The 14,734-nt window shown below is 38.8% G+C and overlaps 1 protein-coding gene across 21 annotated transcripts in view; it reads right to left on the bottom strand.

Moving 5' to 3' along the window:
• Positions 1-14,734, bottom strand: part of LOC101742096 (hepatic leukemia factor) — a 154,571-nt gene that overhangs the window by 48,229 nt on the left and 91,608 nt on the right. For 11 of the 21 annotated variants that reach the window (XM_038013836.2, XM_062671018.1, XM_062671014.1 and 8 more), the window contains one exon: positions 10,075-10,113. The exons of 7 other annotated variants lie outside the window; for them this stretch is intronic. In XM_038013836.2, coding sequence (XP_037869764.1) covers positions 10,075-10,113 — 39 coding nt within the window. Of the gene's footprint in view, positions 1-10,074; positions 10,114-10,680; positions 10,871-14,734 lie in introns of those variants that run through there. 3 more of the 21 variants (XM_038013878.2, XM_062671057.1, XM_038013882.2) reach the window with 1 other exon arrangement.

Genomic DNA, 14,734 nt, shown 5'->3' with positions numbered 1-14,734 from the left:
TCTAAAAACGGTACACAAGTGATTACTGTGGCTTCTTGTTGCCTCAAACTTTGAACGAAGTTAAAGCTATATTTGTACAACAAAAGTCAAATTGCATGACAAGCGTTTATTTATAACATTAGCTAGGGGACGGAACCTTTATAAGCGTACTTTTTAATACGTAAATACTTACATAAATTAGTCTGGAAATATCTACATGCGCACCCACTTGAAATCCCTTCAGGTTATTCAATCCCGATTCTGCAGGACAGCCGTCGGAGCACCATGGTTCCTGAGAAACGTGGATCTCCACGATGACCTGGAGCTCGATTCAGTTAGTAAGTATCTGCAGTCGGCATCGCTGCGCCATTTTGAGAAGGCGGCACGACATGAGAACCCTCTCATCGTGGCCGCTGGAAATTACATACCCGACCCAGTAGACCGAATGGTAAACCGTCGACGTCGCCCAAAGCACGTCATTACGGATCCTCCTTATCCACTAACGGTGCTTTTAGGCACCACAAGCACCGGTCACCGTCCTCGTCGAACCCGTCGCTTGCGACGAAGGGCTCGACGAGCGAATTAACCCACAGACACAGCCCACTGAGTTTCTCGCCGGATCTTCTCAGTGAGTCGCGTTTCCGATCCGGTGGTAGATTCTGCGAAGCACTGCTCTTGCTAGGGTCAGTGTTAGCAACTCTCCAGTTTGAGCCCCGCGAGCTCACCTATAACGTTAGGGCGAAGCTGAAATAGCCTCTCGAGGCTATCAGCATAGGTAGGAAAAAAAAGAAAAGAATACGTGGTCTTATGTATACTTGTATTTTCGACACCGGTGTTTACTTACTTGTTACTCATCACATTACCGCGTTTGTACATACTCGTAGTATTGGAAAACAATCGCAGAACTGTTTATCCGGAATAATATCACTTTCTACTAGTGTGGTGTTTGTTAGGCGTCAAGTATTCAGCGCATATTAGTCGCCCGCGCGGGTAGCGCTAATCGGCGGTGCGTCCGGAGCAGCAATGGTACTGGATATGCGTTACATCAGGTAAATTAATGGCTGCCTACAGTGGCCTGGCAGTGGGTCGGTGTCCTTACTCACTAATCGACGACTACCCAGGGGATATTCACATAATGATTGAAGTTCGGGCGCAACGTGAGCCCACGCGGATAGGTACCAGCATCCTGATTAATCGCGACGCAGTCAGCGCACCAGTGTCAACGAAGGGAACCCGCCATTCCAATACATATGATACTTCGGCCTCGCGTGTGAAAATGTAAAGACCTCATGAATTGTGACGTGATAGGTTCGCCGAAGGCTTACCACCAGGTGAGCTATAAGCTCGTCATTCCGTGTACAGCAAACAATCAATTCTAAATATGAAACAAATCCAGGATAGGCTATTGTTGTATACTCAATAAAACGTCGAAGACAAAAAGTAAACATAGGTACATATGTTTGCGCAAACAAATAACTTCCAGTCGGTTAAATGTTGGAGATTATGTGAAGCATTCATTGACGGTGCCGACTTGGGTCACCTCTCCTTCAGCCTTCATCACTTTCATCGAACAATCCACAAAGTGCGACTGACCGATTTGTTTGTCTCCGGGTTCTCACGGCGCAGGCGAGTTGACTCTTCTTAAGATTGATTAATTAATGAATCCGTGATCTCACTTTAGAATCGCACAGCCCGCCGTTCGAGACGACTGTACTCGTCCACGGAGATCACACGCGCGTCTCCAGAGTTGGCAGACAACGAATCTCACACGGCCCCGTATGTATAATATCGGATTATCTGGCGGCCGAAACAACAAAGATGAATTATTGAATAGGTTTGTGATCTCTCAGACCACTCCATAATAAAATCTAAGCTTGACAATTAATATACAACAAGATCTATAGATAGAATATATTCTATCGGTTCGTGGATTGCGTATTTTCAGAGTAACGTGCTGCATTCGAAACGAAATAAATTTGAAAACAATTTAAATGATGATCCAAGTCACGCGGCTCGAGCAAGTGTCGTCTCAATTCATGAGTGACTTAATAAGCGACCTCAATGTATAATGCGAGCATAATAGTCGCTCTGTGTTTTGGAGAAATAGGTACATTTCTATCGCTCATGCACTGACTCGCCGCGGGACTCAGCTCAAACGACGATGGGTTGTCGGTGTATATTCACCACACAACCACCACACAACCTTGTGCAATCCACCTTCGGGCGTGCGCTCGACGTCTCATTTGTACCGGTACGCCACATGAATGTGTATAATTTAACTAATTAGCAATATATCAGACTAACCTTTATTATAGTTTTTAGTTGAACAAAAACTTTAAATGTTAGTTGAATATGTATTTTTAAAGTACATTTAAAATTTATATGTCGTTAAATGGAATATTAGAGATGCTTTCGCAAGTCGTATGTTCTGTTTTGCAAATGCATTGTTTAATTTTCATTTCGAATACATGCAACAGGGACAGAGTGGGGTCTAGACGCCACTAGACGGAAGCGCCGATGGATCCGCTACGAGCAAAGGAGCGCGTGGCGCGGCGAGTGCCAATCCACCGGGGCTCTCATCACTGCTTCGGAAATGGGGGCGCGAGCACATAATGACGATACTTCGATGGAACGCAAGTGCTTGAGCAGCGCCGATAATTGACTATGACCGGGACGTACATCGGAGTTAACAGGCGACGATATCAAAGATGAGATCGACCCAGGCGACGGGGCAAACGCAAAACCGCCGTCTCCTGAAACATGTCTTATCGAATCCGCCGGATTGGTGCTTTTAGGCCTCTCAAGCGCCGCTCACCATCCTCGTCGATCAGCGAACTAACCCATAGACATAGCCCACTGAGTTTTTCGCCAGATTTTCACAGTGAGTCACGATCCTGATCCGGGTAGATTCTGCGAAGCACAGCTCTTGCTAGGGCTAGTGTTAGCAAATTCTCACAGGTTGAGCTCGTGAGCTTACCCACTCTTCCGCGTGAAGCTGGAATAGTCCCTTAGGGTACCGGCGAATAGGTAGCCAAAATGATATCACTGATCAGAAGGATCTTATCGGGCGGAACATACACGCACGCGATGACGATCGGTGCGTGTCCGTCATCGCGTCAGTGAGAACCGGCCACATTGACGCCTCGATAAGAGAACGAGGGATAATTTATTTATTTATTATTATATTATAATTAAATTCATGTACATTAAAGTACATTGGCGGGCTTCATGCCGAAAGAATTTTCTACCAGTCGACCAAATGTGATGCAGAAAAAATAAATAATAGTTAAAAAAACTAACAAAGGACAATGCCCAAAAGTGGGCCAACTTCATGACCAAACTATTTGTACTTGAAAAACTATGCCTTATTTTTTCATGTTGTTTAGTTTATGTATCAACATTTCTTTCAACCTGGCATTGTTTTACAAAAAAATAAATTACTTATTTAATAACATCCCAAAACTGAGTGCCATAGTTTTTAAATTCGCCAATAGGCAAAGGGCAAATTAGCCCATACAGCCTTATAGTAAACCTATATGCTAACAAACGAAAGAGTTGTCTGTGACTTGAACAACAAATTAAAAAAATTAGCTAATGGTTATAATTCACAGACTTTTTAGTTTATTGTTGTTCAATTCAATATTTATGTATTGTAATAATAACTATTACTTAAAACCATGAATTATTTAATATTTTTAGATATTAATGATTCCATTAGTAAAAATCTCAATGGCCTACCATTACTCTATTCTTATTATATATGATCAGAGAGTTTTGGCAGCAACCCGAGTGAAGCGTCACTTGAAATTTTATTTTAATGTTTTTTTAATAGTTTATTGTGATGTTATAATATACAAATTGGGTGTTGTTTTGTGTATTAAACGTCAATAATGGTTGTTCACGATTACCCTTAAATGGACAATGTTGTTTTTAAATAACATACTAACATCACAGATAACATTGACCTTCTTTTAATTTTTTGTTAATTTTGACAACTAGTTCTTATTTCTGAACGAATTTTGTACTTTTTTTAATGTTGGCACTATCCAATATTTTTATGCATTGAAAACACTGAAGTAGGAAACCTAATTGAAAATAAGTTAATGTCAAATGTCACTTTGAAGAAAACTTTTCTAGTGGCGCGAAACTAAGTTTTGTAGCTGTGTTCGGACTTTGATAAAATATAATCTAAGTACATAACATATTTTTATTTGCTTGATTATATCTTCAATTACATGTTCATGTTGTAAAACATTGAAAATCACTTGATGCTACTGTCGAATTAGGCGAAATCTGTATGTTGTAGGAAAACTACAATGCGCATTGCCTGCTAAATAAATGTATGTTTGGTGAAGGATTTTTATTTTGCTTTTCAGCATGCCGCGATTACTACAAAGCGAAATTATAAAGTATTTAGAAACTCTTGAAGATTCAGAAGATGGCTTAGACGGGTCAGACTCCGAAGTAGAGGATGAAGGTCACTATTATCAAACAGCTCGAGATGTTGTTCGAGACCTTGAAAATAGTGATGAAGGTGGAATGCCCAGTCTGATGAAGTGGATGCTGATCCTCCTCTCGTAATCGACGATGAAAATATGCCAGACCCTCCTATTTTGGAAGCCGAAGAAGCAGCACCCCAGAGTAGATCACAAGGGATTTCTAAACGACCTCTGGTTTGGCGAAAACGGAATCTTGTTACTACTGAAGACAGCCTTATTTTTAGGGGAGAAACTCAGATAACGGAAGCATTGATGTCTTGTAACACGCCGTATGATTTTTTTTCATTTTACATCAGATCTACAAAAGCAAATTGTAGAACAAAGTAACTTATACGCAGCCCAGAAACAAATCTCCAATCCGGAAATTATAAATGAAAATATCCTAAATAAATTCTTAGGCATTCTGATTTACACCTCAGTTATAAAATTTCCAAACACCAGGGCTTACTGGAGTGAAAAATTTGGTTATGATCACATAAAAAATACTATGCCGTTAAAAAAATTTGAAAAAATAAGATCCACTCTCCATTTTGCCGACGATACGCTATGCTTGCCCAAAGATCATCCAGACTATGACAGGCTATTCAAAATAAGACCTCTTGAGGAAACGCTCAACTGCCAGTTTGGGAAGGTTCCCTTAGACCAAAGGCTTTCCATAGACGAGCAGATGTGTGCAACCAAAATGAGCCATTACATAAAACAATACATGCCCAATAAACCCCACAAGTCTACAAGGATATGCTCATAGATTTGAGGTTTACAGTGGAGGGGGCTCCAAAAATAACATCTTACCTGGTGAGCCAGATTTGGGAGAGTCTGGCAATACAGTCGTCAGGTTAGCTAGAATGGTACCACGCAATGTGAATCACATTATATACTTCGATAACTTCTATACTTCTGTGCCTCTCGTCACCTATTTAGCTAAGGAAGGAATTTTCTCACTGGGAACAGTAAGAGTAAACCGATTGAGAAACTGCAAATTGCCTGAAAAAAGCACTATAATTAAAAAGAACGTACCCAGAGGATTCTATGAGGAAAACGTGGCGACTGTGGATGATATTGACGTAAGTGCTGTTGTGTGGAAAGATAACAAGCCCGTTAACCTTCTTTCCACTTACGTAGGAGCAAAACCAGCAATCACAGTCACACGCTTTGATAAATCGAAGAAAGAGAGAGTTGCTATTCCATGCCCCAAAGTCATCAAGGATTACAATTCCCACATGGGAGGCGTCGACTTATTAGATTCATTTATAGGTCGTTATCGCATCACAATGAAGAGCCGCAAGTGGACCATGCGCTTATTTTATCATTTCCTGGACCTCGCAGTTATAAATTCATGGGTTATGTTCAAGAAGGTAAATAATATAAAAGGAAATGATCAACTTCTCAATTTGGGTACATTCAGACTAGAACTTGCTGAAACCCTCTGCAAATTGGGTCTACCTGCAAATGGCGCTAAACGTGGTCGACCTAGTGGGAGCACAATACAAAGAGAACTTGTAATGAAGAAGTTCCGAGGACCAGCTCAAGCAATTCCTTTGAAAGACGTCAGATTGGATCAGACATGTCATTGGGCAGTTTGGCTGGATAAGCAGCAGAGGTGCAAATTCCCAAAATGTTCAGGCTTTACATTCAAAATGTGCCAAAAATGTCGTGTATCTTTATGTGATACGAAAAAAAGCAATTGTTTTTATAAATATCATAATGAAGAATAAATAAATACATTTCAAAAACAATATCCACTCTTATTTTACCCACACATGCAAAATCTCAATTAATGCGCAATGTAGTTTATAAACAACACTCACATTATTGCAAAAAAAGTATAGTAAATTCATGTCTAAATTTTTTTACTCATTTTTCCTAGACAGTAATACATGTCTATTACACAAATATATTTTTTTTAAATGTGAAACAAAAATCGTCCATTTAAGGGTTAAGGCATTGGAATAAAACTGTGGCTAACATAGCAGTGACTGTTTTTTTTTTCAAGATAAAAGGTCTGCGGAAATTCACGCTCACTCAATGTGCTATTCATCGAGTTGACGTCAAAACTCCCAAAAAGCAATAAAAGAGATACACCGGCTTTTTATTGACATAAAAAAATATAACTACGACAGACTAGGCTGTATAGGCTTACGCTCTTTGCCTGCTTGTTGGCGAATTTAAAAACAACAACAACAATATCGTTGCCGGCTTCCGGATTTCATTTCATTTTATTATTATTATGAGGATGTACTAATAATAAAATATAAATGTAAAGGCTTATTTCTAGCAACATTAACCACAGTTAACTTATTTAATACTGTAAATAATGATGAAAGCAATTATTGATTTCGAAGAAAACAATTAACAACTTAATTTTAGCTGCAGAAAAAAACAGATTTCTCTTAAACCTGGGTGAGAATATAAAAATCGTTTTCTGAATATGAAACGATATTTCTTTGTCTATCAAATTAAGTTAAAACCATCATGACAGACAACTTTTTAGGGGCCCAAACGCCCATAGAAAATGGGCATTGTCCTTTACAGTTTTATAGAAAATCCAACTAAAAAATAGAAAATTAATTTTAATTAATTTTAATTAAAAATAGTGTAAGAAAAAATGATTTTATTGTAAAAAAACCGTGGGGTGTTTTTCACGATATTATCAAAATAACCCTTCTAGTCATATCTGTTCATAAAATATTTATAACTACCGATACCATGCACCCCACGCTTTTTTAATTTTTTAGTTTTTTTAACTATTATTTATTTTTTATTTGAATTTCAATTTTTTTTTTAATATTGAGTTGTCATCGCTTCTTAATAAGTATACCAAATTTCGAGTTAATCCGACGTTTTGAAGGGGCTCAAAATCATGTTCAAAGATTCCGTTACAAACATACATACATACGTCTGAAGCTAATAAAAGCGTATTAAAAACGCAGCAGATGTACATATTGGATGATAAATTAAAGGAAAAGTATATGATATATATACGGTATATAATACGAGTACTATATTCGTTAAGCGAGCATATTATTATACATACATACATAGAATACTTTATAATTTTATTAATAAATACATAGTATATTATAATACATAAATATGAAATAATATATAAATTTACTTAATACATATGTAACTAAATACGAGTATATTTATGCTACACATTTATTTTTGAGGCCCAGAATTGAAGTAAATAGCTAATATCAGCTTACCTAAATTCATTTACCGAATTATCAATCGGAACATAACACAATTAGTAATGGTCCTGATCTCAAGATAGAGCGCATTGAGGAACGCACAAAGTCAGAACGATGTGAGGCAGGACAATAAAGAATGAAGTTGTTAGATGAACGTGACGTTCTGTCATGACTAGAGTGAAGGTACTGAAAGTAGGGAGTTAGAGGAAGAGGAAGGGGAAAGACAAGTAGCGAGAGTGGGAAAATTTAGACCGATTGCGAAAGGCAGCCACATGGTGGTTCTTGTTTTCTACCGATGCATCAGCATAGGTAGGAAACAAAAACTTCTCAAAGCTATCAAGCTTTGAGAGGCTATATCAGCGTTACCCTAGCGTGTAGGTGAGCTCTCGGGGCTCAAACCGGAGGTGATGCTAACACGGGCTCTATCAAGCAAGAGCAAGTTAATAGATCGGGAGGATCCCTAATGACGTGTTTATGGCGACGTCAACTGTTTACCATTCGGTCCACAGGATCGGATATGAAGATGGTCGTACACACGAAGATTGAAGATGAATCGAAAGCAGTTTTTTAAAAAATAGGTCGAGGTTGTTGAGAAGGTCTGCATTCAGATCAAAATAACAGACCTTGGTCTTGCAGCGCTGCAACCAGACTTTACTACAGTAGGCACTACATGAGAATTCAATATTGATTGAAATGAAATGATTCTGCCGTCATCGGTCTTAGGTGTCGTTAACTGGCTTTGCCAAAACCTTTGTTTCGCTCTGAATACGCTCGGTATTAAACATGCGTAGGTCGGATTTAGGTCGGATTTGGATAGCTGTCTGCTGCTACTATTCATGAAAACTTTCATTTCACAGGACCATTCAGTGTCGCTCTAGGGTCTGAGAGTGTACCGGTGCTAGGGATTTCGGTTGTAAATCTCAGATAGCCGTTATGTAATACTGTTGAGGCTTCGACCTCATATGTTATCTTGATGAGGGCGGTGACATGCACGTCGTGGTGTCTGTGGGTTTTAGTATCTACTGAACATTGAGTGGGTCATGAACTCGTGCACCAAACCAGTGCAATTAAAAGAGAGACCCCGCGGATCGCTTAGAACCTCTGGGTCTACGGAGGGACTTCAGTTTTCTCTGTGTTTTGTACCGTATGTTCCATTGGGAGTGATCTGAGGAATTAGTCGAGATGCTCCCCTCATCTCCTTTTTACCATCACACCTCCCGCCACGGAAGCAGAGTTCATCCATATTTTTTGGAACCACTGCGTTCATCGAGATAGCGTTTCCAAAGAACTTTTCTGCCAAGTACCACCCAGCTAGCTCCCTTCTACGGTGTTCTCGCTATGACATGTCCTTCTTCAAACGAGACTCGCAGAGAGTAGAGTAGAGTACAAGAGCACGACGTGTAAGAGTCCACTCTGTTTATTTCATCCACAGAACCATGATAGGTTTTTTTTTTATTGCTTAGATGGATGGACGACCTCACAGCCTACCTGGTGTTAAGTGGGTACTGCAGCCCATAGATATCTACAACGGAAATGTGCCACCCACCTTGAGATATAAGTTCTAAGATCTCAGTATAGTTACACAGAACGATATCCGACATTCCAATGCATTTGAAAATTTAATTCACAACTTTGATCGTGTAGAATGGGACAGATAAAGACACCATCTTCAAGAGATCAGCGCGGCCGAACCGTAACTGATAATGAAACAAACCTACACCCGTGATGGTTTACGAACAATAAATACCAGATTACATTACCAAGCTTACTTAATTTTTAATTGTAGTCTATCGTTTTATGTTTAAATTTAAATAACCGTTAAATTATTTTAGTGATAATATATACATAATCGTGTTATGAGTAATATATGTATTAGTGAGAAGACAGGTAAAGAAAGCGAGCTCGTCCTGCACGCTCCAGTCACGAGTTAACATTACGAGCTGATATCGTATAAGCTCACATCGCTATAAGACCGTTTCAGTTCCTCGGCAGCAGCTGGTCCAACTAGTCTCAGAGCGCTGATTATGTGGCTCTATTAATATTTACCGCCATTACATTTCATAAAACTATTTCGTTGATCTTAAAGATAAAGTAATCGTCGATCGATATTTTTAGCTCCTTTTTATTTTGAAGTTAATTAATGAAAACGTTTTCTAAACATTAGTATAATTGGCAGCATAAAGCGTATTATCTATAATTTGCAGAGACAAAGAACCGGACAAAACAGAGACAAAAACAGAAAAAGTTGAAAAGCGTCTGTTTAATGAATGACATGGATTAACACAGTATAAAGTGCTGCCTTGCAACTCTGAGAGAAACTTTTATTAGTAGGTATTTATTCACGACACGTTCTAGTGTCCTAATAACTTAGGTGCGAATAAAAATGAATGATGAGATGTACTGACCGTACTTTTTGTTGAAACTAGCCCCGTGACTCAGGAAATCTGGAAAAATTAAAAATTTAATTTTAAATAATGGTGGATGCAAATAAAATCAAATTGTTACGCACATTAATGATAATTATTATGTACTCGTAGTATGTTCGGAAGCATTGAGGCGCTCGGAAGCCGGGGGAATATTTTAATTGTACAGTTCTAACGTATTACCAATGTATTTATTGTATATGTATATCAAAACATTTTAAAACTTTATAAAATTATTATTTAAACATTGCATGTGTCTAAATTTTAAATGATTATAACGTATTATTTCTTTTTATAACTCTACAATGATGCATGATACCTTAATACCATACGACGTACTTGTTAATAGACATTAAGAACTTTCATTCAACAAAATGCAGTAGTAACATCAGCACGCTCGAGAAAATATGAATGGTTAGCGCCATCTAGAATCGAGTAGAGAAACCAACTAGTTGTCATGTGACAACTTAGTTCCATAATTATCCGGTGATGGCGATGCTGTAGCTCCACTAAATAAGGTAAAAGCATGGAGTTAATAAGTAGAATAGTAACTCTATGGGTAAAAGTAATATCTACTTTTTAACTTACCGTGTCTGCTCATATTCGTACTGTATAGCGATAGTGATAACTAATTGTTGTGAAGAGAAGAGATTTGATCCATGAAAACTTTATATGTTAAAAAAGAAAAACTATGGTAAAACTTTTAAAACTGAAAATAATGACCGGTCACATGTGCGCGCTATGACCGAAGTGTTCTACCCTTCCATTGGTCGGGTTAAGGCCGTCGACGCAACAGCTCGCTCTACTATTGGCGGAGGTCAGCGCCGTCGGTAAAACAGATAATGCAGCAGCACGTGACGAACACGCTCGAAGGCCGCGTGCTTGTATCAGGTGGCACTTTGCAGATGGCGACACTAGCTACGTTGTTTACAACTTCACCGCAGTAGTTGTCATTATTACCAGTATGACATAATTTGGTGTAATCAGCGGGCGGCGGCGGGTAGAGGAGAGCGAGCACATGAGTAACCGGTTCACAGCTAGACTAGCGGAGCTTCCCGCGGTCTGCAAAGTGCGATGCAGCGCGACCTTGTGCCGTGGCGCACGAGGCCGCGGAGAAAATTAACGATGGCGCGCGGGAACCATTATATTATACCGTCAAACTAGTCAACTTTGCCCACATTTTTTAAATAACACTACATATTTCAAGATTTTTGTGTGTAACCCAATACATATTTGTTTATCTATGGCAACAATAAGTTCATATGCATGCATGTGTTTACTTAAATTTCACATTAATCATCGTTTTCTCCATAATATAAACAGTTTTCAAGGCGGGTAAAGTTATCTAGACTTGGCCAAAATTACCCACCTTGAATTTTAGCACAACAATAACACTTAGGTGAATGCTATAAGAACCAATAAAAACATTTTGGCAATATAAGCGATCGCGCAAAATGTTTACTCAATATCATAAATATTTTCTTACTAAAATGAAAGGGCGATGTTATCCTGACATTTTTTCTCTTTCCCATACAAACAGTACGTAGCGATTTAAAAGTGCTAGGGTTGTCACATTTGAGTAAGCTTCACAGAGTCTGTCGCAATATGTGAGTAACATAAACAATTTTTAAAGTGCAGTTGTTATTAAAGACTTCAATCAATTAAAATCAAAGACTCATTTTTATAACAGAAGACTTAAAATCTGATAACTAAATTTAAGTTTTGTGCTGCGTGGACCTAAATTCACACCTCGACCTTCTTTATCGAATACGCGATTTATGTTTGTTTTTCTGAAATACAAAATTGCGAATTATTATAGGTAATAAAGAATAAAATAATCTGTTTTTTCTTCTGTAGATATTTTTATTCTATTCAAGTTGGGATACATAGCCCAAAGGATTGCGACTTTAAGTGTAGTTGGAATAGTCAAGTTCTGGAGTTCGACTGCGTACCGGGAGACAGTAACATGGGTAGGCCTCTCACAAGATGCACTGACGATCCAATAAGATTCTCGGGGATCTACTGGATGCGAGCAGCACAGGATCGATCGTTTTGGCGAGATTTGGGGGAAGCCTATGTCCAGCAGTGGACGTCTGTGGACTGAAAGATACATAGGGATACATAAATTCTCAAGAGTAGTAGTAGTATTCTCAATTCTCAATAAATATTATAGACAAACGTACATGAACCCTGAAAACATAACACTCTTTTTTAAACAGTTGCGTAAAAGAAAACCAAAGTGTCAACCCTAGATGTTTTTTGTCGGTGGGCAATGTTGCCAATAATGCTGCTGCACATTTCTGTGTAACTTTGCCCGTCATTATAACTTTTATTATACTTAAGCTACAGCAACGAATCTATCAGCAAAATACTAAGCACATTGTTTTACATAACAAATAATTTATTAAACATACCGGTGTTTTTGTTATAATGCACAATTTACTTCAAAAAATTCACAGTAATTGGCCCGCAAAAACTCATCCTTTTTTCGACAAGTGCCGACAGGTAACTGTGTTAAGTTAGGAACGCACGCGCTATCCTGTGATGTCACAGGTATATATGATTTTCTACCAATGTTATAAACGCTGTAGTAAGTTTGATACTTTTTATGATATTAGTTGATTTTTTTAGAAAGTGTGTTTTGGGCAGTTTTCCCTCGTGGCAAAGTTGGTATATCTGACGGTACTGATAGCACACGACATGCACTGAGCACGCAGAAAGGCAGAACGCCGAAATAAATCGAACGTTCTGATCCGTAGCGTACGTGACTAACTAGCTTGTGCCCATTCACCTTGCCTTCATTTTAACTAAGACTGAACCAAGCAGTAATGAATACACTACGACCGCGTTATTGTGTTATGTTAGGAGCAATAATTTGAATTGTTATAAATCCAAATGTATTAAGATATTCCTTAAATGTTGTAGTCGTCGTGGTTTTTGAGGGTACATTTTCTCGTTGTCTATAATGTGGCTGCACGCAAGTGCTCAGGTGCAGAGGTACACGGGCGCTCAGGTGCACTACGCATGTATGTACCTAAGTAGTGTTTACAGTAAGGCGGGTGTCGCTTTGTAGGTAAAGACGATACTGGAAATCGACGCTCATGAATCCTAATTTTCTCGCCGGATCTTCTCAGTGGGTCGCGTTTCCGATCCGGTGGTAGATTCTGCGAAGCACGGCTCTTGCTAGGGTTCGTGTTAGCAACGTCATCAGGTTTGAGGCCCGTGAGCTCACCTACTAGTTAAGGTTACGCTGATATAGCCTCTCAAGGCTCTCAGCTTAGGTAGGAAAAAAAGAATCCTAACGCGGAAACCTTTAAATGGAACAATGCCACAGCGTCTCGTCCAAACAATTAAAAGTTTTTTTTATTTTATTATTTTGCTGTAAAAACCGGCGAATTCAATTTTATTCGATTCGTTGTTGGAATGTCCGACGCATCGCCATACTTCACCGTACATCACGTGTGTTTATTACCCAAGGCACAGATTCTATCCGGGGATGTAAACAATTAATAAATCTGAAAGCATTCACGTAATGAATGGGTTCGTTCTACCAAATTACACTTATATTATAAGTAAAATATTACAAATTTCAATTAAATATTGAACATGTTAAGACTTTCAATTTAGATATGGCGGACTACAGACCATCAGGTACATCATCATGAATGAAAATACTTAGGTGTCGAACTGAAAATGGTATGGATGATATTTAATTACTATGATGAATGTTTTTAGAGAACTGTTCGACAGGTTGTGTTGAGTTGGTTGAGACTCTCACCTGCGGTAGGTAAGCATTCAGCTGTCATCTACATTACATTATTAAAAGTAATCTTTATTACAAATTTCAACATTCCTTTACATTTTTGACTACAGTACCGCGGCACTGCCAGAAAGTTGACTTGGCACACAATAAGTGTCCAGCCCATTGTTAATATAAAAGAAACGTGTTTTTTTTGCTTACATGTGTCTTACGAGCTCATGGCCTATCTGGTGTTGAGTATGTGTGTGTGTCAGTGTTTTACCGGAGTCCATAGACATTAACAACGAAAATGCCGCCACCCACCGTGAGCCATGAGTTATAAGTCACAGTTCAATAGTTAAACAATTGATCCACATTTCAAACTGGAACGTATTACTGCTTCGCGGTAAAAAAGGAAGGAAGCAGCAGGGATACTTCATAAAATGCGGTCTGCGGTCCCCCGACTCCAGGCGACCCCGCGTGAGCCCGCGATACGACTATTCTGGTTTAGTCCCTCCGAACAGCAGGATCAGCGCTGCCTGTGTCAATATGACGTCCAGTTTCTAAAGACGTTGAGCAACACTCGACTCGCTGCTGAGGAATATTAATTTAGGAAGTCTCGTTTGATAAGTGATAACAGCAAATTACGCACTATTATGATTGAGGAGGGATTAGAAAACGACGCATTCTCAGGTCTTTATCTTGATTTCAGTGTAATTTTATCAAAGACGTCAACGGATTTCGATAACTGGCTCTGATGTATCAAATGAAATGACAAGAAGTTTTATTTTATTTTTTCATTTGAAATTAAATAAAGTAGGTGGCGTGTTGTTATCGTATTTTTGGTGTTTGTAGTGTTATCTCTTCGTTATACATGTATTGAAATTTGTGACTCGTGTTCCA

This window comes from Bombyx mori, chromosome 1, assembly GCF_030269925.1.
Source record: "Bombyx mori chromosome 1, ASM3026992v2".
Taxonomy (NCBI): Eukaryota; Metazoa; Arthropoda; class Insecta; order Lepidoptera; family Bombycidae; genus Bombyx; species Bombyx mori.
This window is presented reverse-complemented; position numbering and strand designations above follow the sequence as displayed.